Source organism: Sphaeramia orbicularis, chromosome 24 (assembly GCF_902148855.1).
Source record: "Sphaeramia orbicularis chromosome 24, fSphaOr1.1, whole genome shotgun sequence".
In the NCBI taxonomy this organism is placed as follows: Eukaryota; Metazoa; Chordata; class Actinopteri; order Kurtiformes; family Apogonidae; genus Sphaeramia; species Sphaeramia orbicularis.
In genome coordinates this window covers 36,279,097-36,305,400 of record NC_043979.1, presented here as the reverse complement: position 1 = coordinate 36,305,400, position 26,304 = coordinate 36,279,097, and the positions used below count along the sequence as shown (strand labels likewise).

At 37.9% G+C, this 26,304-nt stretch overlaps 1 protein-coding gene across 2 annotated transcripts in view; it reads right to left on the bottom strand.

Annotated features, from left to right (window-relative positions):
- Positions 1-26,304, bottom strand: part of LOC115415333 (pleckstrin homology domain-containing family G member 1) — a 72,602-nt gene that overhangs the window by 39,687 nt on the left and 6,611 nt on the right. Inside the window, exon 1 of one of the 2 annotated variants that reach the window (XM_030128863.1) lies at positions 13,124-13,571. The exons of the other annotated variant lie outside the window; for it this stretch is intronic. Coding sequence (XP_029984723.1) covers positions 13,124-13,133 — 10 coding nt within the window. The 5' untranslated portion in view covers positions 13,134-13,571. Of the gene's footprint in view, positions 1-13,123; positions 13,572-26,304 lie in introns of those variants that run through there. 2 annotated transcript variants of the gene reach the window in all.

Genomic DNA, 26,304 nt, shown 5'->3' with positions numbered 1-26,304 from the left:
GCATGTTGACCCGTGGGGAACCGCTAGTCATATTAATACCGATATCTAGGGATTCAGTCCCTAAAAACTGGTATTTATAAAAATATGTCGTTCCTGTTTTTAACTTATTTTCCCATCATGCAGCGTGGTACTGTGCATCTGGTCAACCAAGCTTCTTGATTGTAAGGCTATCATATTCCAAAATGACTAATATCCCCCAAAATATTGGTCCTATCAACTTGCCGAGATATTTAATATGGAGATGGGACTATTCCTCAATTGTTGGTACCAAATTGACCAGTTAAAAACATCTACATTTCTCAGAACTGTGCAGATACATACACACACAGATGCTCTGAGACCTTCCAGTATTATGATAAAGATTTTTGTTAAACCCTATGAATTCAAGCTGGAAATCTGCACTTCAATCACTGAAAATCCACTGTGCACAACATAAAAAGGCAAAATTACAACATTTGTGTCACTGTCCAAGAGATGCAGAATAGAATATGCTGAAATTCCCAAAGTCCCAGGTGTAACAAAAAAAAAGAAAAATTGACACAGCCAATGATTCAAAAACCGGAAACCAGCTTATTATAATATAGATGTAGCAAAGAAAGCTTGCTTTTTTTGTCCTTTTTCTGCTAATTTTCGCTGCATGTGGAAACACTGATGACAGCCCAAAAGTCAAAACAGACTTGTAATTTCCAAAATCTGTGGGTAAGAGCAGACGCTGGTAATGTTTTGCATCATTTGATACACTGCAGATATCACAACTATTTATCATTTTACTTCTAACAGGTTGACAAGTGTCCCTTTCGCCTGAACCACCATGTTTGTTCTCCGAGGAATATCAAGTGCAGTCGATTCCTGGCAACATTCTCCCTAACAAGGAAACTGAAGTGTTTTGAAATCCACCTCTCAAAAATAACAATGAAGGGAGAGTTCGGTGTGCTGAATCACAGCTTTCTCAAGTTTTAATTTTGCTCCACAGCCATGCCAAGAAAAGCTAAAAGGAACTGGAGCGTCCCAAAGTGAAGTGGCATGAAACTGTATTTTTCTTCAGACAAGTTTGGAACTGATTCACCGTGCATGTGTGTGTGTGTCCATGTAAAAGTTTGCACACCCATAGCTGACCCAGTTTTTAACAATTACAGAATTCTGAATGAGAAATAATCTAGTTACTTAAAAAACAACATACACAACATGAACCAACAGCCTTGGCTTTTGGATAAGGAGTGTATCGCTTTCAAGATGTTACACAAACAACACAAAGGGTTATGGTATTTTACACACCATGCCATTAATAGGTAACTGACCATTTTCTTTGCCCTTTAACAAATCTATGATATGTCCTTCCTTATCGGAACAGAAATGTATGTAAAACGTTGGTGTGTGTGTGTAATTCACAGAAAATGCATTAGGTGTATCACTCCAAAGATAAGACTAACTGAGCTAATAACTTAATGGTCTGCACACCAGCTAAAGGTGGTTACGGGTGAGCTCAGTGTGCACACGTGCAACCCGCACACACACAGACGGACACACAAACAGACAAAGAAAGTAAATACAAAGAAACCATGTGTTTCCGTTGGCAGTGAAACCCAAACATCAGAGGAAGATTGCTCCATCTCATGTTTGCCAGCCCCTCCTTCCCACCTTCCAGCGATGTTGTACATGTTTGGGGCACACCCTGGTCGTTTCCTGGGTGAACTGGCTTTTGTATACACAGACAACCTGCACCCCCTCCTCAACACACACAGACAGAGAGCGAAGATGGCAAAGGTTTTAGTTACCTCCTGTCCAGATTATGCTCAACCTGATCCTTGTAAATGATCTGTAATTATGGTCCTAAGCATACAGACCGGGACTGTTTCTCTTCTGTGTCTGTGTGTTTGTGTGTCATATGTCCGTGCATGCAAGGATTAGGATAGTGTGTAAAGGCTGAGCTTCCAGCCAGACTAGAGAGTGAATGAATCAGTGAGTGCCTGCACAACCTGGACTCAATCTATGGTTTTCATTACACTTGAAAAGACAAAGAGCCAGGACGCTTTGCTAGTCTGCCAAGTTTAATATGCTTAACATCAGGCCTGTCTGGATGGCAAATGGCAAGAACCAGGAGGAGATCGAGACTGAGGGCAGAACAACCAGCATACACACAAAACACTGCCAAAATGAGTCACATGTTTTGCTTTACTCCAGATCAGCATGGTGGTTATTACTAGTAAACACAATCATACTGTTTTAGTTCAAGAATGTGCACATCTGTGATCCTTGTATTTCTAATCTGGTGAGCTAGAAGACTTCAACTTTGACCTGGATATAGATTTCATGGGACGTCAGTGGCAAAAGTTGAGGTCCTCATGGGAAAAGGTGACTTGTTTTTAGATGTAGGGTTAAGCATTCAGCTGCGATCATCGCCAGTGATTCAGTTTGTTAAATTACCATAAACAGCTGTGCTCCAGGTACAATGCTATCTTCTTTCTGTGCTTATTAGAACATACACCAACTCCTCTTAACATCAGAACTGCTTTAGAAATTGCAGTTTTATCAATACCAGAAATGCAGTAAGTCAGTATAAGTATTTTCATTCATTTTTCAGAATGCATCTCTCCCAAAAACAACTTTAAAACCCAGAAGTTATGCTGCATTCCAGAGTCTTGGGAGATGGGAAGTTTCCAACGTCCAACTCGGTAAAATGCATTGGAACGCCTGTCCAAGCTGGAGGTCCTTGTTGCAAAGTGAGGCCAGTTCGAAGTACCCCGACCTCACTGCAAACTACAATGTGACATCAACACAACAATGGCAGCACACAGTGTGCAAGTTTGCAATGAAAAAAAACTTCACAATGTATAATTAGCTCATCCATCATTTCGCTTCTTCCATCTCGTTTGCATATATGAGAACACTGTGGTGTCGACAGTCAAAATGCCCCTTCACTAACTCTGGAATGCAGCATTAGAGTGGAAGCAAAGAGTCATTGCTAATCAATACAATACATCTTCTCATCTCATTGGTGTCAACTGGCAGACTTTCAGATTGATGCAGGCTGGAGTTCTGCAAGTATCTGCAAGTTTTCACATTACAGACTTTTGTTCTCAGCTGGGCTTTAGGGTAAGGGGCTAGATAATGCATTATGTTTATGAGTGTCCTTATCACAGGCAAATCAGAGTCGTGAATCAATATCTGTGTTTATCATGATCATTAATGAATGACAAGCTAGAATGGAACACATATACTTCCACTAGGACAATGGATGTCCTTGACTCATGCCCTATTCTTGCGCCAACTTCCACAAAAACCTGTACAAACACATTAAGAAGACAGACAAATGTTATAAATTACATAGTTGGCAGAAGTCAGGATTAGATAAACTGGATTCTAGTAGAACTATGCAGCACAAACACTCATACCTTGAGGGACATTGGTGCAGATTTATCCAATCATCTGGATTAAATCTACAGTTTTATATTCACTTTCATCTTGAACTTGAGCTTTACTCACCAACCAGATCATTTACTGTAAACTGTAGTGATGTCCAGAAACAATAAACACCAGCCTTTAGATAAACACCCAAGTGAAACAGTGAGTGAAACATTACTCAAGGTTCATTTTTGACCTTTGAGACAGACAAAACAATGTCAGCAAACAATCCATAAGCTGTATAGTAACTGGAAAATCGAGCTTCAGCTTAGACAAGTCTGATTCTTATAAAAATGCTAATGCAGATGCAAGTAATGGTAATATTTATAATTTAACATATGGGTGCTTCTATGAAACTGGGTTCCTTTTGGTACCTGGCACCTGGCACTTTGCCAGCTTTTTAGACCCAATAATAAAAGAGAAATTTAGACATATTTCCCCCTAGGATGTACCTAATGATGACCTCAGATAAATGCAAAAAAAATTATACACTTGCTCTGAGCCATCCCAAAATTAATGAATTTTTAATAAAATATTGGAGCCAAAAATTTGACCAAAATTGGGACATGAAAAACTACCTAGGTGTCAGTGCATTTGATCTGGAAAACATGGCTTGAAATGGTCTTAAATAGTGCTATAAAGACACTCTGTTAACAGGTTTTGTATGTAACCCATCGTGTCCATTCGCGTTACATGCAGAACGTGCCCAGTTAAACGCATATAAATTGTGAATGATTTTGCAACAGTGTTTATTTTTGTGAAACAGTCTGCCTTGCATAATTAGTTAAATTCCCAAAATGTACCTGTTAGAGAATAAAGAGATATTCAAAAAAATAGTAGTGCGTAATTTTCACGTCCTTTTGACCATGTTACATGCAGATTTTTGTATTAAATATAATGTAAAATAATATAAAAATATATTTTATCTGAAAAATAGTTTTTCTTTTATCCCAGTAACTATTTATTTTTAAAACAGACCCACAGTGCTTCCAAACTTGCTTCATAACATTAGTCTATATCTGGTTTGAATTTTTAGCCCCCGTGTCCTGTTTTTAGGGACCAGTTTCATAGAAGCACCCATTAATGGAGAATATACTCTGACGATATGGGGCCTCGAAATCTTTAATAATGGTGAAAAATACATGCTATAAGTTAATTTTACCACTGGCTCTCTCATCTTAGTGCCACTAGATGTCAAGTCCCCTTTGTCTTGTCTATATATGTTTGTGTATCTGTATGTTTTCTGTGTTCATGTGTGTATTTTTGTAGATTATACATGCATTTTTATTTTATTTTATTTTTTTCAGTGTGTAATTAACCTTGCTTTTTTTTTTTCTTTTATTATCATCATACTATCACGGTGTTCTGTGGTATCCCATGACATGTTCTTATGTCTTGGGCCCACTGTTGGTATTCTTGTTCCGAGACTCCATTCAAGTAATATTGTATCCCCTGAAATACCTCTGTTGAACTTCATTTGTTAAATGATACGAAAATGAAAATAAAAATTTGAGCGCAAAAAAAAAAAAAAAGGTGAAAAATACAAACAGCACATTATCTCTTTAGCATTAAATGTGCTTCATGATGACCTGTTGTAACTGAAGCATGATGACATTTAATCAGTGGAGTGGAGTCCAACCTTACCAGTAAAAACTCACCCACCAGTCCACCCAGTTTCAGTGACTCATGGTACACTTAACCTGTCCACTCAGACAAACACTTTATGGTCACCTGGAGTGCTCTTTATGCTGGAGTGGTCAGCAAACAGCTGTGAGAACCCTCTTTACAGCCCTGATGATCCTCACAAGTAGCACAAACAGCTCTGTGAGTGCTTTGTGATGGGCATGTACACAACCTACGCAGACGTTACAACTTCGACATATTTCAGACTGTTATGTCATATGCAGATGCTGGATACAGTGCAGCTGCAAAAGAATCTCTACATTTATTTTAAGTTATGTGGTATCTGTAATCATCGGGTTCAAATAGGAGTAATAAACTGACAATGTGCAGGATGCCAATTCAAGCAACAAAGCCTACACGCAAAGTTTCGGGAGTATCCCTCAGCTATAAAACACATTTCCAGGAAATTAGAGGGAATCTCTCTCTAAAAGGACTAACTCTGGAAAATACCCACTTGGTTTGGTCAAAAGCCCACATATGAACATTGTAAGACTTTTTTTTTTGCAACAAAACAAGGACTCTGTCATAAAAGACTGGAAAATTTACTACAGTGGGCAGCAGATTTGTACTTGGAAAATCGTCTGAATCTACACATGAATTTCACTAGAACTAGTCTGGATTTAATAACCTCTTCAAATCCTCACAGTATCCTCCTGAAACTTTCAACCTGGGGTCAACTGTGAAAGATCTGAGGCCAGTCTAAGGAAAGATGTGGTGGAATTCAGTTTTACACACTAAACAGCTTTCACAGTCATTCCTATGCTGATCATAGTATTGATATATTTTTAACATGTTGTGGTGTTTGGTGAATGGCAACAAGGATTACACTAGGGCTGCATGATATTGGAAAAAACTGACATTGCAATTTTTTTTAACCCTGTGATATATATTGCGATATGAAAAAATACTCAGGAGGATATAATAGCTGAATGGTGCCAACGTAAATGGTCAAACTAATTATTATCGACACAGAACACATGTTTCAGTATCATCCTTCTTGTAGTCGAAATAATTCCAGATAACTGACATTGCTTTTCTTTTTAGCACCAAGTTGTCATTTACGATGATTTTCTCTTGTTTGTCGCTCATTTTTCAATGTTGTTACCAGTGACTCACTCCAAAATGATTAAGAATGATTGTGACTGGTGGATCGCTGTGGGCAGTGTGTGTCAGGTACCCAGGTTGAAATTAAATGAGAATACATGGAGCTCTTTTGCCTCCTACCTCCGGACTTGCGATGTGACTATTGCCTACATGTACATCATGATGATGATGCTTAAACGATATTATTGTGCAGCTCTAGATCACACATTAAGAGAAATTACACCAGGAGTAATTTTGACAACCCTCTAAATTTTAACATGAAAAATTATGCAGCACTCAATCATTCTCATTGACGTCTCATTAAAAACTGATATCCAGAAGAAGTTTACAACCCAAGTTGATTGTGCACTGATTTGCTATGAAAAAACAGAATAAAAGTATAAAATCTGCCCTCCTTTGCTGCTCTTACCAACTGTACGTAGGTCATTGTTGCAGTCATTTGATGCTACAGGGTTTGAACCCACAGATAGGCCCAGATATTTAATGTCCGTCATGTATCTCAGATGTCTGACACATTGGCTTATTTGTCATCTAAACACAGATTTGTCTCCAATCTACGTTTTTTCTCATGTGAAAGTGAAAAATCAAGGCTTTATCTTTTTTTCTCTTTTCTCTTTATTGATTTATCTTGTCTCTTAGTTGTCTTAATTCTCTTTTTAATTAATATGCTGTAATATATTGTTTTTTTTAGGGTGCCTATTGTCATCAGGCCAGAGACTACAGCAGGATACTAGCCATGTTCAATCCAATGCAATCCAACTTTATTTGTAAAGCACTTTAAAACAACCACAGTGGACCAAAGTGCTGTACAGAAGACTAAATAAACCAAAATAGAAGAATAAAATACAGAATAGATTAAAACGCATAGAACTGTACAAAAAAGAAAACAGGGCTGTACAGAAGAATAAAACCCAAATAAAAGAATAAAATACAAGAATAGATTAAAAAACATAAAAAGCCATGCAATTAAAAACAACAAAAAAATAAGAACAATAAACCAGTACCAAATAATAACAATAGAATAAAAATTAATAATATATGTTGGCTAAAGCTGCCCTTTTTACTGTTATTGATACAGTTAATTAATTGGGATTGTCCACAATATAATATAAACTAATAAACTAAACTAAACTAAAGCCGAGTGGTGTAACCTCAGCCTTCCCAAACCAACTGACAGTCATCGGATACTTAAATAATTATGATGCTAATGTAACTTCTGTTGAGCAATTTTCTGGTATTATCCTCAGTACAAAAAGGATGCAATTAAGAGCTGGCAATGGCGACATCTTCATTAATTTCAACGTGACATCAGTGAGGAGTGGCCACTTTGTCAGCTTGAATAGTTTCCCTTTTCTGTCTTACACTCGTCTTTCCTCTTCCTCCTTTCATTCATTTGCCTTTTGTTCCATTTTCATTCTTCCTCTCCCACTTGCTCGCTCACGTTGTTTCATTATTGTTTTACATTTGTTACACTTACGTTGTTTTAATTCCTGCCATTTTCTTGCTGCCTTCCTGCCATTCTTTTTGTCCTCCTCCTGCATCCTTCACTCTCATGTTGGGCAGGTCGTAAAGTAACATGTTCACTATGTCCATATGAGCTGTACAGGACATTCCTATGGGCTAAGACCATGCCTCTCCAAGCGTATACTTTACTATGTAAAAATACACATAGGCCGGCCTGTGTGTATGCCTACAGACCACCAAGGCTCATATTTGCATTTGGAGCACATGTGTTCATAACACTCCCTATCCTCACTCAAATTACTGAGTCTCATCTGAGCGCAGCTTTCAACCCACACAATTCAACATCATGAATATTATACTACAGTTTTAAATGAAACACTCACTATTAATAATCATCCACTGAAGCATGAGTAATAATGTTATGATATCTGATATGATTTATCTAGAAACAAAAACTGTAGGTTATTAAGCCTCAGCCCCTCTGTGCAGAACCATCATATGCACAATGGTGTTTTTGGGACTCTTATAAATCAGGAACTATCCCTCATTTCAAGGCGTGGCCAATGGAACTCACGAGTGTATTGCATATGGACAAATTCCATAATACTGTCTAACAAATTCTATAATATTTGGTATGCATTTTCAGATCATCTTGCCCAACCCTAACCCTTCACAAAGATCCAAGTCACTAACATAGTCCACAGTGAACCACCCACCCCTTTCTTGAGCATGTGTTGGACTTGCTCTAATGATGCAACAGTATATTTCACTGTCCTGTAATGTTCTGCCTTTGTTTTTGCTTATTTATTTATTCATTTATTTTCATTATTATAAGTTTTTATATCAATATGAAAAAAAAAAAACAGGTTTTGTGAAGTCACTCCAACTTGGATTTTGGATCCTAGGGCATCACAGCTAATATTTATGTAATAGCTGCAAAAAAAAACCAAAACAAAACTCAAGATAATCCTGACATGGCGTTCTCTCGCTGACCTCTGACCTTTCATATAGAAACTGTCATCACACTAGTATTTTATGGTATTACACAGGATTTTAGTGGGATTTACTTCCTGAAATGGCACATAAAGTCTTGGATTATGGGGTTTATTCTTGAGTCAATGTGAATGTTTTTGCCAAACTGTGAGACACTGTAAAGTTGTTCCTGAAATACGATGTTTTTAAACGTAACAAAGGCCAGTAGACAAACCTTCATATGGAAATGTGTTGACGCATACAAAAATTGGAGGTTCAAGACTGCAACTTGTCTCCCAAGCAGGACTTGATGTAGATATATACTCTACACAGCTCATGGAGCCTTTAATCAAAGTTGTTTGTAATTTTTCTTGTTGTGCTGCAACATGCATTTGAAACTTCTGCATGAGATTAAGACTTCAGAAGTGTTAATGTTATGCAGACCATGCAGTTTGTAGATGACTTCACAGTTTTAAGAGTCCAAGACTACGTTCAGACAGCAGGTCTTAATGCACAACTCAGATTTTTTTGTGAAATCCGATTTTTTTTGTGTGCTCGTTCACATTACAAATTAAATGCGACTTCTCTCAGTTCTCAGTCTGAACTGAACGTGACCCTGAAGTGACCCACATGCGCAAAAGAGGTCCTGACATAATACATGACCACGCAACACGCACTGTTTACAGAAGTAAATATGGAGGCATCTTGTATCGGTGTGTGTGTGGCACTGATAAAGTTTCTCTACACCCTCCATTGCCCACTTTCCATTCCATCCTCCACCATGGCTGTTGTTTTTTGCGCTGCTGCTCCTCCTGGGACGCAGAATCATGATGTTTGTCACATTTCAATGACATAAAGATCGGATAAATGCGACCTGGCTGTTCAGACTGATGTCGCATTGCAAAATATCCAATATGTATCGGATTTAGGACCGCATATGAAAGTGGCCTGAGTGGGATTTGAAAAAATCGGATTTGTGCCGTTCAAAGTGTCTTTAACAGGTCAGATACAGGTCAAACATTGGCAAAAAAAAATGGATCTGGGGTACATTTGGCTGCAGTCTGAACATAGCCATAGAGAACTGAAAATATGAATGAATAACTCCATTCAGGGGGTGATGAGGCTTAAATTCTTTAGTGGATTGCCATTATTAAGCAGAAACTACAGGTAAAGATTTTTAAATAAATTGGTGTTTGTGTCTGTCCTTTTGCCATAACGTAATAGGCAAACATGAGTAGAAGAGGATTTGGAGAATGAGAAATGAGGAGGAGAGGACCCAAAGGAATGAAAGTAGGAAGAAAAGATGAGAGGAAAGGCCAAAGGTCAAACACCACCCACTCCTTTGCTTTCTCTCTTTTCCATTCCCCACTCAGTCCGTCTCATTTTGAATCCTCCCCTTTGTAGTACTTTAACCCTTAAAATCTCTAACCTATCCACTATATCCACTAAGCAAACTGTTTAGTTACAGCATTACATCTTCTGTCGTATCTGCTTAAAGTCAGTCTCTGTTTCTGATAGAGACGCAGGCTTGATCCCAACTGACGCTAAGAACCTTAAAGTGTCACTCAGGATTTCACACCACGGCCAAATGACCACAGAGGAGCAGAGACAGAAGAAGAGCGAGGGCAGAGGTGGGGAACACGGAGAGGGCAGAGGATGCGAGCGAACACAGGGGGCTTATCACTGGATCAACAAAGAACTGCACTGACACAGACATACGTTACAATGCAGATGTTAAGGAGGACAGATGGAGAAAATCAAGATGAGGCAGAAGGAAAACATTCCCTCTTTCATTGTGCTTGTGCAGAGCAACATGCACATTGTCTGTCAAAATTAAGCCAAAACATTTTAACACATGTCATGGCTGGTTAAAAAAAAAAAAAAAGAAAAAAAAAAAGTGAGGTTTAAACTTGATAAGCTACTTAATAGACTCCTGTGGGTTTTATTGCCCTACAAAACATGGTTAGAGTAAACACACATACAGATGTCAGACTAATTAGCACCAAATGGCTTTTTCTCATGATAAAGTAAAACCCTTACAGATGCAGATGTGTAATCACACACTGCATGTAAGGACATTAACACCATTTGTTTGCAGATTGTGTTTATGAGATATAAGTAGCTGTGTTCATGTAGAGATTAAGATTCAGAAAACTTTATTTATCTCATACGAGCAATTCCTTTGCAGCTTACCACAGACATCAGCCCACATCCAAAGTGCAATGTGACAAACATAAATAAATCAGTGTACAAATACAAGACCATTGGAAGCAACTACGAATAAATGTATTTAAATAATCAACAATAAAAAATCAATAAATACCAATGTAAACTAAAAGACTAAAAGACACTATTGGTTCTGCTAACATAAAAAAAAAAAATCTCATATAAAATGACTAAAATGGCTGCTGTCAGAGTTTAAAAGTGTGATAGTTGAGGGAATAAAAGATTGACACTGCAGACATGAGCTCGGAATGTGCAGCATAATTTAGAAGCTGTTAGATGACAGCACCGGTGTTTAGCCCCTGTGGGAAAATGTCCACCCACTAACTTACAACACCCTATTTTCAGATACACCCACCCTTTGGAGACCCATGCAAACCCTTGCTCTCCCTCTGAGTCTGACACACTAGCCCCGTTCTACGACCTGGTTGGGTTTCAGCCCAGGGAAAAACTTTGCCACCGGACTTTCTGCTTCCACCTCATCACCCAGCGAATCGCCCCTGAAGCTCAAATAACTGTGCCCCCCCACATGCAAACATTCACCGAGAGGCACAGTGAAGCATGCACAAGAATGAGATACAGAACTATTGATTTGTTTCGGATATTACACAGATTACTCCAAAGAGACCTGCCCCCACCCTGCTTTGCCCCCCATGCATGTGAGTCCTCAAGATGGGGGGCAGATGTCCACCCAGAGGAATGGACTCACAGGGTGGGAGGAGGAGGAGGAGGATGGAAGGGTCCATTGTCTCTAGCACCTCTAAACCTCTAAACCAAAGAGTTCGCTCTAAACAGTAATTATTCCCCCCCTCCTCTATATGCTCTATTCCCATTTGTAGCCACCCCCCAACTGCTACCCTCAAGGCCCTAATTTGGGTCACAGGCTGCAGAATGGCATCTCAACACTCAGTCAAACCTACACCCAGCAGGAATAAACTGACACATGTGTTTGCTTTCAGAGATATAAGGAGCTTAAAATCATAGGAAAACCACAATGGGCTTTATATTAAGTTACTCACCATTAACTGGTTGCTTAGCAGAATATCTACTCTTTATTATATATTATAAAGCATTTATTAATGCCTATCCCATGGAGAATGCAGTGAAGGAGGAATGTCACTGTTTTTCTTGATGTCATTATGGTTGAATAGTTGTTATTGTGTTTTATTGTTAATTGTGTATCATGTCTGTGTTCTTTGTATGGCTACTACCTTGGCCAGGTCTCCCATGCAAAAGAGATTCTTAATCTCAATGGGACTTCCTGGTTAAATAAAGGTAAAATAAATAAATAAATAAAAAAAATTCTACATCTAAAAGGCTATTTTTTGTCTGGTTTCTTCAATCACCTCTGACATACATCTGACTGATAGTAAATAAGGAAACTGTTGCACATGGATTATGATCTTAATATGTCTTGCTGTATATGAGTTTTATAAGTTTGTCATTCTAACATAATAAATATGGTGTACTCTAATGTTTATAGTGATCATTGTGTCCAAATTTAAATCAAAATCAGAATATGTTCCACTATGTAAAATTAAGCATTAATAAGTGGCTTACAGAGAATAATAAAGAACTAATATTAGGTGTTATGGAATAACAATCATAAAAATCTGCCTTAATGTTTTGCAATGTGAGCTATACATGCATTTCTATTTCATAGTGATATAAAATAACATATAATCATGTACAATGTTAAGTTTTGATCTACCGCAGCGCAAAGTAACAGCAGAGGCAGTGTACACCATCTCAGCATCCTTTGGGAATTTAACCCACCAAGCCTGCGAGAAAGTAAACATGCCCCCATTCAACACCAGCAGTGAGAAAACAACCAGAAGGTGCTGTCCATACAACAGCCCTGCCGAGAGACGAACACTGCAGAGACACTTCACACGGCGCTGTCAGCTGACGAGAAAATATCACACACGCCACAGCAAAGAGCCGATACAGCAGTCAAAACATCAGAGACTAAAGAGACCCTGCTGTTGTCTAAAGTTAGGTCAGATTCTGTTGCAAAAGAATCACTTTTATATGATATCGGATTTTAAAAAAGATACAGAAAAAGAGGTTTTAATTTCACCAAAAACACATCTGAACACAGGAAACCGGTAGTTTAAAGCCCTTTGATGAGGTTTGCAGCACCTTAAAGCAAGCAAAATCCAGTCCCACCACATCATAGAATCATTTCACCTCTGGAAAAAAAAAACCTCATATAAGCGTCTATAATTTGGACATGCTCATTGAAAATATAATCATTTTAACAGATGCTGCTTACCGGTAGGCATTGTGGTTTGGCTCTCCTTCAACAGAAATTAAAGTACCGAGACTGAGTTTTATATATGTGAAGCACAGGTCTGAAGAAAAATAGGATTTCCTGATCAGGTCACATATCCAAAAGTATTCCAAAGAATATTCCCCGGCACTGACTGACGAAAAAATCCGTCACGTTCTTCCAGTCATTGTGAATCCCTTTCTCCTGGGAGCAAACGTGCAGCCTTTTCCAATAAACTCTACACAGAAGCACACACACTCTGAGGCTGTGTTTTCTCCTGGACACACACTCTTAATACACACACTGATCTTTCTTTTCGTTCTCTCACTAAGTTTGTTTCTCCTCTGTCTGCTTCTCTTTCACACTGATACACTCCCTCCCTCTCTCCTGTGCCAATACATCCACTGTGTGCATGTGTGTGCGTCTAAAAGTGTTCATGTGTATGTTTGCATGTGTGTGTGTCAGAGTGAATGGCCTCTGCTCTCCACTGCTCCCTCCCTGCTGGGTATTCCCCTCCCCCTGACTCCTCCCCCCTCTCTCCCCCAGCAAATTACAAGGAGCTGGGAGTTCCACATTAAGTGCCTCCTCTCCACTTTTCTCCTTTTCCTTCCCTTCTTTTATCTTCCTCCTGTTTCATTTCTGTATCTCCTCTCGTTCCAAACTTTTCGCTCCGTCTAAAAAGGTGTGTGCAGTAACAACCCAGCGGGCAGCTCAACCACTGCTGCTAGTGCACAACTCTGGAGATCACACATGTACACACACTTTACAAAGAATAGAGGAGGAGGAGGAGGAGAGGGGGGGGGTTTTGCGGCTGATCAATGGGAGCCAGCTCAAACAAAAGCGACTCGTCCACTGTGAGACACTGCACCGCTCATTGTCAACCAGATCAGAGAAAAGCCAGACAGAATGAGTGCACAAAAATGTCCGAGGGGTGAGAACGTAGGCATGGGATGCTATTTTTAACTGGAAGGGTTCAAACTTTTGCCAAGGCCACTTTCACGCCACAAAACTGTTAAAACACACGCCATGACCTGCTTTTTGTCAAGTAGTTATTAAAACTGACTAGTACCTGTTTGACAACCTACTACGAAGTTTTAAGCAAATATCTTACACCATGTCCATTAAAAAAAATCTCATTTTACAAAATATCTCACAATCAACACAAAAACAACTACAGACCAGATGTGTCATTTGACAGATGGATAATATTGAATGAAGCAGATGCAGAGGATTTAATCTATCATGAAGTTGAGCAAATATTACAAGTTGAGTCATACACTGCTTTGGTTTGTGTGCTCTTGACATTATGAAGACTTCACCACAACACTGCATCTACTGTAGGTCTTACTCCTATACATATGGGTGCTTCTATGAAACTGGGTACATTTTGCTATTTGACACTTTGTCAGCTTTTTAGACCCAATAATAAAAGAGAAATTTAGACATTTTCCATCCAGGATGTACCTAATGATGACCTCAGATAAATGCAAAAATATTATACTCTTACTCTGAGCCATCCCAAACTTAATGAATTTTTAATAAAATATTGCCGTAAAAAATAGGACCAAAATTGGGACAGGAAAAGCTACCAACGTGTCTGTTCATTTTATCTAGAATACATGGCTTGAAATGGTCTTATATACTGCTATAAATAAAGACACTATGTTACATTTGATGATCCTAGTGGTTTTTCTAATCCAGACATGCAGGTTTTTCATGAATCTCATTCTCATTCCAGGTTTTGTGTGTAACCCATCGTGTCCACTTGCATTACATACAGAACCTGCCCATTTAAACACAGATAAATCACAAATAATTTTGCAACAGCGGTCATTTTTGTGAAACACTCTGCCTTGCATAATTAGTTCATTTCCCAAAATGTACCTATGAGAGAATAAAAAGATATTCAAAAAAATGGTAGCGTGTAATTTTCATGTCCTTTTGACCATGTTACATGTGGATTTTTGTATTAAATATAATGTAAAATAATATAGAAATGTGTTTGGTCTGAAAAATAGTTTCTTTTTTATCCCAGTTAATATTTATTTTTTAAAAAAGACCCAAAGTGCTTCCAAACTTGCTTCATAACATTAGTCTACATCTAGTTTGAATTTTTAGCCCCCACGTCCTGTTTTTAGGGACCAGTTTCATAGACACACCCATCTACAATCACCTATATTTAATGTTATATGTGCGTGTTTATTACATAAAGCAACAACAGATGTGCACAAATTGAGTGATGACCATAATGATTTTTCAATCTCTCCCTAAAACATTCTTTATTTGTGGATAAGAGCCCGATTTCAGCTTCAATGACAAAGCTAACTTACTGTTCAGCGACTTAAATTTCATTCACATCTCTCTCTGTGAATAAATAGTACCTTACCAGGTCTTTGATGTTACCCATAATTCTCCTATTGCTGACATTCATGATATGCTAGTTGAGTTTTGGTACTTTGGTTTTGATAATATAAAAAAGAAAATAAAAGTGGAAGTGTGGTCGGCTTCTTGACAAACTGTTGAGTCACCTCGTACTGTCATTTATACATTTTAGATCTGGAAGCCTTTTTACTGGTTAGTCTATGGATAAGACGTTAAGGATCAACACAGAGATAAAGGATTGTTATGACCAGAGCCCCCAGTCTCCCAGACCCCAAGGCCAGACATGTTTACACCTAAAGATTACAATCACTTATCCTCCCAATAGGTTTAAAGACAATGTGTACAGGTAGTTTGTTGCAGAGTGTGAATAACAGACAGACAAACGGGAGTGGAGAGATCTGTAAGTACGGTTTATTAGCAAATTAGTTAAATTAAATGTACTCAAAGTGGGCAGATCCTAAAAGTTTTGCTTATGAAACCTTTAAATGCAATGGGGTCAAAACACGGTATTTGAAATCTCTCTGACGGGACATTTTAGAGACAATTTGACAGATTAGTGTTGCTAAATGACCCACATTTTTACTTTTAAATTCATTTTTCCTTTAGTTGGGCCATAAGGGATTATCCAAAACAGGGAGCTACCTTATATTGAAATAAATATTGGAATGGCAGTCAATTAAAGTTTGCTCTCTGACAGGATATTATTGTGTTTTGACTCAATAATAAAAACGTAGTTGAGAATCATTTCACATATTTAGATGTTGATGAGTTTCAGTCCATCAACCAGAAGATGCAATGTTTTAATTTTGCTTCTTATAAGTTACATTTTAGGTACATCCTAAATACACTTTTCATATAAATCATAGCTTTTTCAAATCCTTGTTCAATCATATTCCTTCTAACAGTCTAATACTGTAGAGCACAGGCGTCAAACATGCGGCTCGGGGGCCAAATCCGGCCCACCAAAGGGTCCAGTCTGGCCCTTGGGATGAATTTATGAAATGCAAAAATTACACTAAGATATTAACAATCCTTTTAGTTCGGGTTCCACATTCAGACTAATTTAATCTCAAGTGGGTCAGACCAGTAAAATACTATCATAATAACATAGAAATAATGACAACTCCTAATTTTTCTCTTTGTAAATGTGAATATTCTCATGTATTTACACTAAAACAAAGTATAATTTTGCAAAAAATGTGAATAACCTGAACAAATATGAACAACCTGAAATGTCTAAAAGAGAAGTAAGTACCATTTTAATAATATTTCACCTGTTACTAAATATTTTGTGTATCTGTAGATCCACTGTGATCTATAAGTTATAATGTACATGTGGAAATGATAAACTGAGGCAGAATATTGTTAAAATTACACTTATTTTTTCAGTTTGTTCATGTTATTCACATCTTTTGAAAGGGTAGTTTGTTGATGTAAACCTTTTCATAATGTAAATTTACTTTTTTTTGCTCTAAAACAGAGAAAAGTTTGGAGTTGGCATTATTTATATATTATTATGTTATTATTTTACTGGTTCGGCCCACTTCAGATCAAATTTAGCTGAATGTGGTCCCTGAACTAAAATGAGTTTGACACCCCTGCTGTGGAGTCACAAAATTGGTAGATCTTTGTTCAAAGTTATTTAGTCTTTCAAGATATTGTACCTTGTTGGGGTCTTGGCCTCCATGTCGGGGTCGTCATTCTAAACGATGCTATGTATAATTTCTTGAAACAGTTCTAGTTCTAGACAGGTCTTGTGTTACATGAGGACGACACACGTGACACAATAGACCCTCAGTCTCACTCACTAAAGCAAATGTGTCGGCTATTTGTCGTCCCTCTTTCAAGACAGAGACTGGTCCCAGCAGCATGGGGTCCCACTGACAACCCCCTCTTCTTCATGCCAATACAATAATAGAGACCCCCTGGACTATCCTCACACTCACACATACAGACCAGGTCCTAAGAGGCATGCCCCCTCTCCCTCTATGGTCTGAGGGTCCGTTGACCCACGAAGCCCCTAAACTCTGAATCCAAACACCGTCCACCTCCCCCCTTCTTTCCCCAATCCCTCCCTCGCTCACAGACCATCCATAATGAGCACCTCTAATTCTGCAGACACACAGAGGGACCCTCTAAACTCCTCGGTTCAGCCAAGCACGACCTGTTGATGACAGAAACCTTACAGCAACAGCTTTGGCTTATCTGATGCCCTCCCTGTGGTTACAGCCTCCACCCAACTGCCACTCCCACTCCCACTTCACAGTATCGACCAAGACAGCGAAACGCGACTGTTCTTCATTTGCTGAATATGACAAAATGAGCTCTAACACTTGTAGACACATGCTTTGAAAAGGGAATTAAAGCGCGACGATGAGGGTGTGGATATCTCTACAATCAAGGATTAGCCTTATGTTTTGGCTACAAGTTTCATACAGCACGCAAAAACTTCCATTAGAAACTTTCATTTTAGATGTGTTTTTCCTTTAAGAATGACAGATTAATGTAAATATGTTCATTAATCATGCTGTCCAAATGCCATCAACAGTCCAAAACTTAAAGCCATACATTCTGTGGTTATACAAAATGGGGAAAAATCTACAATTTTTAATATTTGGGAAGTCAGGTAAAGGTCTTAAAAGGGGCAATACTGATAATATACATGTAAAAGTCAGTTTACTAGTACATATCCCATGAAAATAGTTGTCTGAAAGTGTTTAATCCAAATTCTTCAAGCAATATCACCCTGATTTTTAAGTTTGGATTTCAACTCTTAAAAAAAAAAAAAAAAAAAAAAAAAAAAAAAAAAGTAAGTAAAAACAACAACAGCCAATAAACAACATATGAAATAAAATGATCCTCTGTGATGAAGGCTGCATCATTGTGACGGGTTATGTTAACTTAACATTTTCCCTACACTAAAACACACTATATAGGCATTATATTGTGTATGCTGGTGGCGTATTTACATACAGGCACACAACCCTCTACTTTAACAGTCACTGTGTGGGTACATTTGACCTTAATCTTCAAGAGGGAGGTGAAAAGTATTAAAAGGGGTTAAAATCAATATGTATAAAGTTACTAAAATTTATAAAATATGTGCATGGCAGTGGGTCCAAAACTGCTCCTGATATTATACATGCTATGCTTTGTAATATAAACTGTTATTCCAAAATAAAATAAATTATAAAAAAAAAAAAATAAATAAAAAAAAGGGGGGGGGGGGGGGGCGGGGGGTTAAAAATCACTACACTCTTGTCATGTTGCAGCTGCAGACATCTTCAGACTCTGGACTCTAGTTCAGTAATTATATCACAAACTGCCATTTTCTCGACTAGTAAAATTACCTGTGAAATTGACAAATATGTGTAAATGACGCATAATTTAAAGAGAATCAAAAAATGTCTTGTCTCTCACCTTTAACTGCAATGCAATTTTTAAAAAAATAATCCAAAATAAGGGTCCAATAAGGCACAACCAGAAGAGGCGGGATGTCAGCTCTTTATACACAATCTGCCGTTGTTTAGATGCATGTCTTCAGCCCAGCAGCTCCTTTAACTCACATTACTGTGGCTAAGCTAGCATGTCTCTTAAAGTTTGTTCATAACGAGTCTATAAGCACTAAAGTGTTCTTTCACTTAAACCTGCAGAACTTTGTGTCTCGATGCCATTGTAATGTCATGATGTGAGACTTGAAACATGTTCAGATCACAGATACCCATGCATAACTTTCAAAAGTGCAGCGAGTCTGGATCCCTATCAGCATGTTGTGAATATCCCAGATTATCTGCCACCACTTTATTATGTTATATATTATTCGTTGGAAGCCTGCTGCTGCAAGAGAGAGAGACAGCTTTAGTTGTATATTGGATCTGGGTGATTCTATGAAACTGGTCCCTAAAAACAGGACAGAGGGGCTAAAAATTCAAACCAGATGTAGACTAATGTTATGAAGCAAGTTTGGAAGAACTTTGGCTCTATTTTAAAAGTAAATACTTACTGAGATAAAAAAGAAACTATTTTTCAGACAAAACACATTTTTAAATTATTTTACAGTATATTTAATACAGAAATCCACATGTAACACGGTCAAAAGGACACGAAAATTACACGCCACTATTTTTCTTTAATATCTCTTTTTTCTCTCACGGGTTCCTTTTGAGGAATTGAACTAATTATGCAAGGCAGAGTGTTTCACAAAAATGGCCACTGTTGCAAAATCATTTGCGATTTACATGTGTTTAACTGGGCAGGTTCTGCCTGTAATGCAAGTGGACAATGGATTACATACAAAATCTGGAATGAGACTGAGATTCATGAAAAACCCGCAAGTCTGGGTTAGAAAAACCACTAGGATTGACAAATTTAACAATGTCTTTATTTATAGCGCTATATAAGACCATTTACAGCCATGTTTTCAGATCAAATGCACTGACACCTAGGTAGCTTTTCCTGTCCCAATTTTGGTCATATTTTTGACCCCAATATTTTACTAAAAATTAATTAATTTTGGGATGGCTCAGAGCAAGGGTAGAATTTTTTTGCATTTAACTGAGGTCATCATTAGGTACATCCTGGGGGGAAATATGTCTAAATTTCTCTTTTATTGTTGGGTCTAAAAAGCTGGTAAAGTGCCAGATACCAAAATGTACCCAGTTGCATAGAAGCACCCATCTAGAACATTCCCATAAAGTTTTGCAATGGAGTGGATGTGTTTATTTCTGTTTTTAGAATATACCCACTGTGACAGAATCAGGAAATAATACTTAATTTTTTCTATTTCATAGGTTTTTTTCTCACTATGCTGCTCACTCTCGCCATTCAGCCAATTGCTCGCTCGACCACTGCTTTCATTCCTGCGTTCTCTGAGTGGAAAGGAAAAGCCAAATGTTACATACTCTGCGTTTAACCCTCATGACAGCTGAAACCAAATGATGGCAAATGGACAAGAAGGGTTTACAACACACACAATAGTCCACTACAGTACCACTGCAACTCAGAACTGGTCCAATTGTACTAAGTTTCCTGGGAAAATACTGGATGTTTTTCAAGTTCTACTCCAGAAACAAATTGATGACAGATATATGGATGGATTATAAACCGAGGGGGTAGAGAAAAAAAGAAAAGAGTGAAAACATATCACAGGTCATTTCAGTTCTATTGGACCATTTTAATTTGTCTCTGAACACTTCTCGCTGTCAAGATAGTCATTTAATTTCCATTTTTCCCTCAAATAAGTGCAGCAAAGGGTCCCCACTTTCCTCCTCATCACCTCTTCAGGGTCATTTCTTGGCATGTCATCTCTCTTCACACAGAAAACACTTTTCCCAGCAGCCCCCCCCCCCTCCCCCCTTTGTATGATCACAACACTCTATAACAAGGCAGTAAGAGTTTAAGACCCTTCATGCAGACAAACAGACTCTTGAACTCCTTCATACGTGTACCCACAGTTTAGAATTGATGGTGGAGCATTTGTCGGGTTGCCAGGATGATGGGGGTCGTGGTGGTGTGGTGGTAACTATGGCGATAACTAAGCATTCATCACCAAGGCGAAGTGGCATGTGGAAAGACAGTGAGAGAGAAAAAAGAAGAGGGAGGGAGAGAGGGAAGAAAATGCTTATTGTCAATAAACCACTCCATTCCTCATAACACTCAGGCAGTGCAAACACTGGAGCAGGGCACAGGGTTCAAACACACTCCATTCAGCGTTTACTGGTGCACACATACATACACACACAATCATTTGTTTTCTAACAGCATTGTAAACTCCAACTTTAAAGCCCACAGCCTCTTGAAAATGTTTTAGTGTGTGAGTGTGTGAGCAATCAGAAATAAAAACTGTCCCAAACCACTTCAGCACGTCTAAGAGGGAGGAGGGAAGAGGTGGAGGACTAATTTGATGGTTGTTATTGCAATATATGGAGAGGTTTGTGTGTGTGTGTGTGTGTGTGTGTGTGTGGTCCGGGTATTCATTATGTAATGGAGACATAAATCTGCTTCTACGGTCACTTGTGGGAATAAAAACGAAGTCCCCATACTATAAATCAAGAGTGTTGACAGTTATTTTAAGGTTTGACTTATGTGTCTCTCAATAAAAAGAATAACAAAAGACGTATGTGCGGCAGGTGCATATCCACTTCAATATTAATAAACATTAAATTTTTTTACCGCAGAAAAGTTTTAGGCCACCTCTAGCTTTGTTTTTGCTGGGTTGAAATGAGCGTACATATTTCTTTTTCATTCTCTTTTCTTTACATACAACAAGAAAATACAGGAAATATGTGCACAGCCTTAAAACACACACAAAAAAACTAAAACTAAATGTGTTCTAAATATTTAGTGTGACTCTTGTCTTCATGGCAAGAAGCAGCATAAATAATTTGAATTATTTGACATATGTATATTGAATGAAACCTGGTCCAGGTTGCTGTGGAGATAAAAGTCTAAATGTTTTACGGTTTATGTGTTGAGATGAAATGTTTAGCTGGCTGATGATAACAATGAATTGCAAATTTGTTTTTATTTATGTATGTATTTTGTAACCGCATCTGTATTGTAACAGACCCCAGGAAGAGTAGCAACCACTATAGTGGAAGCTAATGGGGATCTGTATAAACAATAAACATCAGAAAATTAAATGCAGTAAATCTCATATTGACTGAAACTTGTGTTTTTACTACTATACAGTCGCAAAAAAAAATATTAGACCATCAAAAGTCATCAAAAACAATGGTTATGCAACAAAGTACTAACTCCTGTGTGTATCATGTGACTATAACAGACAGAAAAGAAAACATGGAATGCCTAAAAGCACTGTTTTTGTCACTACAATGCCATAGTTATTGATGTAAGAACTGAAGTGATTTTGGTTATTGTCAAGAAAACTATGGAAAATGGATAGATATCAGCTCTGAAATTAAACTCCTATGAGCTATTTTTATTGTTATCATTATATTTGTCCAAACAAATGTACCTTTAGTTGTACCAGGCATTAAAATGAACAAGAAATTGAAGAAAACAAGGGGTGGTCTAATAATTTTTTCTGCAACTGTACATACTTCACAGATATCCACACTGTAATACAGAGACTGAGAAATGTATATGTGGTCATTAGATATTTACTACACCAAGCACTGTAGTGACAAACAATAACGTAATCCTGCAGAAATCCCCACCACTTTATAATTACTTAATAGTGGTGCATCTTGTCACATAAAACCTATCTTGATTAAGATGTAAGGTCCATCCTCAGCCTGTTAGTTACCCTGCAGTGTGTGTAATATACTGTCTATGCATTAGTGTGCTAAGCTGGCAGGTTTATTTCAGTTTGTTTCCAGTAATTCTTCAGAATCAGTCAGCACTAATCGTGTCCGGTACATTCACATTAACCTGCTGAACTCTGTGTGAAGTCTTTGCTGACGCTTTAAAGTCATAATGTTGGACTTAACCATATTTTTGGAAAGCATTCGGCTGCAGATGCCCCTGAATGACTGTTTGACCTGCGGAGAGTCTGGATCATTAGTGAGACTGTTACGCTCATTTTGCCATATTTCATTGCTCTACAGTATGTTCTGTTGTATCATTTTTATCTTTATCGTGTTATCTCGGGTCGTCAACACTGTGACACCTATAGTTGCGGAAAAAATTATTAGACCACCCCTTGTTTTCTTCAATTTCTTGTTCATTTTAATGCCTGGTACGACTAAAGGTACATTTGTTTGGACAAATATAATGATAACAACAAAAATAGCTCATAAGAGTTTAATTTCAGAGCTGATATCAATTCGTTTTCTATGGTTTTCTTGATAATAACCAAAATCACTTCAGTTCTTACATCAGTAACTATGAGATTGTACTGACAAAACAGTGCTTTTAGGTATTCCTTGTCATCTTTTCTGTTTGTTTTAGTCACATGATACACACAGGAGTTAGTACGTAATTATATAACCACTGTTTTTGATGACTTTTCATGGTCTAATAATTTTTTTTGCGACGGTATAGTCGTAAAAAGACAAGTTTCAGACAATATGAGATTTATTGCATTTAATTTTCTGATGGTTTAGACCAGGTGTCATTCAACATGTGTCAAATGTTTCTAATTATTTGTGCTGCTTCTTGCCATTGAGACGTGAGTTGCACTAAACATTTAGAACACATTTAGTTTTAGTTTTTAGCGGGTTGTACGCCATGTGATGCTTTGAATATTTGCTGTCAATAACTGTTAAAGCACTAGTGTCCAAAAAAAAAAAAAAAAAAACGCATTCAGGCCTGTCCTACTTTGTATCAAATCCTGACATGCAGTCGTGTGGGATCATGGGAGTTAGAGTTTTTACCATTATTGCTGATGAAAATCTATGCAGTGTACAGTTTACAGTTGACATAATGCACTAAGGTTTTCTTCACATTAAGTCCCCCCCCCCTCCCCCCCAACTTATTTTGTTGATTTTTTTACAGTCACAGGTTACATATATACACACAACATGCCTTCATATATGAAAAGATACAAAGTCAGTAACCTAGACGGCAGCAATATATAAAAACAAAAAAACCTCAACAAAGAACAAAACAAACAGTACCTCGACATTAAATGATACAATTATATGGTTCTATGCAAGCCAGTCAGTGTAAGTAACATGGTCCATCTCAGCATGTAATGCGTGTAATCTCAGGTTCATATATGATCAGGAGTAAAGTAGGTTTAGCTCATTCCAGTCTTCACATTATATTTAGTGACGTACATTCAGATTGTAAACAATAATAATACATCACACCTATATAACGCATTTTTAGGACACTCAAAGATGCTTCACAAACAAAAAAAAAGAACAAAGGGGCTCAAGAAAATGCAAGTTTGAACAGGTGAGTTTTGAGAAGTGATCTGAAGTTATGTATTGAGTCCGAGTTCCTGATGTTTTGTTGGAGCGAGTTCCATAGGGTGGGGGTGGCTGCAGTGAAGATTGTCATTTCATTCCAATGAAATATCCACAAGTAATGTGAAGTTAAGTAATGACATTAGTGATAGACAAATGAATAGTGGCATTTACTCTGAGTGGGTTGAGACTCAGCTGTCCTTTTAGTCAGGCAATCTGTTGATGCTCATCACAATATGTCCTTTTCAAAGTTGCTCAGATTCTTGCACTGACCATTTGGTTACTTCACACACATCAATCAAAATAGAGAATAAATATTCACTTCCCACCCACTCAAAGGTGTCAATGTAAGGAGATAATTACATCATATCATCTGGCATAATATCTTACACAAGTTAAATATAACTTTTTTATATAACTTTTTTGAAAGATTATCATACAGACTGTTAAATACAGTAGATGATTACAATGACAAATGGGCCCGTGACTTTTCCTACACAGGTTAATGACGTATCCAGTTCAAGAATTTGACTCAGTGATCAGTAATGACTGCTGTAACCGTACAGACAGCGTGCGATTTGTTGGGGGGGATTGGGGGGCAACCACCCCTTTGGTTTTTACATACCTACTTCTGCTCAATGAATTTCATCCTCAGGGAGACAGCCAACCAATGTAAATAACAGGCAGGTTGTGACAGTTTTCATACACCTATATCCTACATCACTGGCACTAACGTTCACCTGAACTGAACTGTCGGCAGTCTCAGAATTCCCGAATATCCCCATGCACTGGGGCGCCGTAAAGGTGGGAGTAAACGTGAAAAAATTCATGGGGCCCAGCATTTGTGTGTCCAGTGGATACAGGTTAGAAGTTGTGAAAATTTCATGTAAGATCTGCTGTATAATAGAGGAACAGAACCCAGGAGTTGGACGTTGAAAGTATGTAAAATTTCACTTTTTCACACCCACATAAGTTACATTAGTTATAGACCGCTTGACTATAGGCTGCTGCTCGAGTCCTGACTAGAACCAGGAAGTACGACCATATCAGTCCTGTGCTCAGATCTCTGCACTGGCTTCCTGTGGCTCAGAGAATAGACTTTAAAACAGCTCTGCTCGTTTATAAGTCTCTCCATGGTCTAGCACCAAAATATATCTGTGACATGTTGGTCCTATATGAACCATCTCAGACCCTGAGAACCTCAGGGACTGGTCTTCTGCTGGTGCCCAGAGTCAGGACTAAACAGGGTGAAGCTGCGTTTCAGTTCTATGCAGCTGAACTCTGGAACGGTCTTCCTGATGATGCGAGACAGGCCTCTACTGTGACAATGTTTAAGTCCAGGCTGAAAACAGCTCTGTTCAACTGTTCTATCTGCACTCTGACCTTTTACTTTGTTTTAATTGATTATTATTTATGTTTTATTGATTATGTTTTAATTATAATTGTGTTTTTAATATGTCTCTTTTCTATTTTTGTAAAGCACTATGAATTGCCCTGTGTATGAATTGTGCTATACAAATAAATGTGCCTTGCCTAGACCGCACCTCCATGTATATAACTGCCCCTCCGACAAAAAACAAAACAAAACAAAACAAAAAAAACGCAGCCAACCCTCAGTTTTTTTGACAAATCACACCCTGTGTGTATATGTGTATTGTTGGTGTCACCTTTATTGTTTTATGTTTTGTTTTGTTTGAGATTGTCCACATATTTTCAGTGTACTTGTATTGATAACTGGCTAAAAGTGTGGAATTTTATATTTTGTATGGCCTAATTTTTTTTCTTAAAAAAAAAAAGTTAATCAAGTTCAATTTTTAAATATATACAGATATAAAACTTTTATGATGGTTTATTACCCCCACAGAGAAATTCAGTCTCTGCATTTCACCCATCCGAATACATATACAGTAACTAGCATTAGCATTAGCA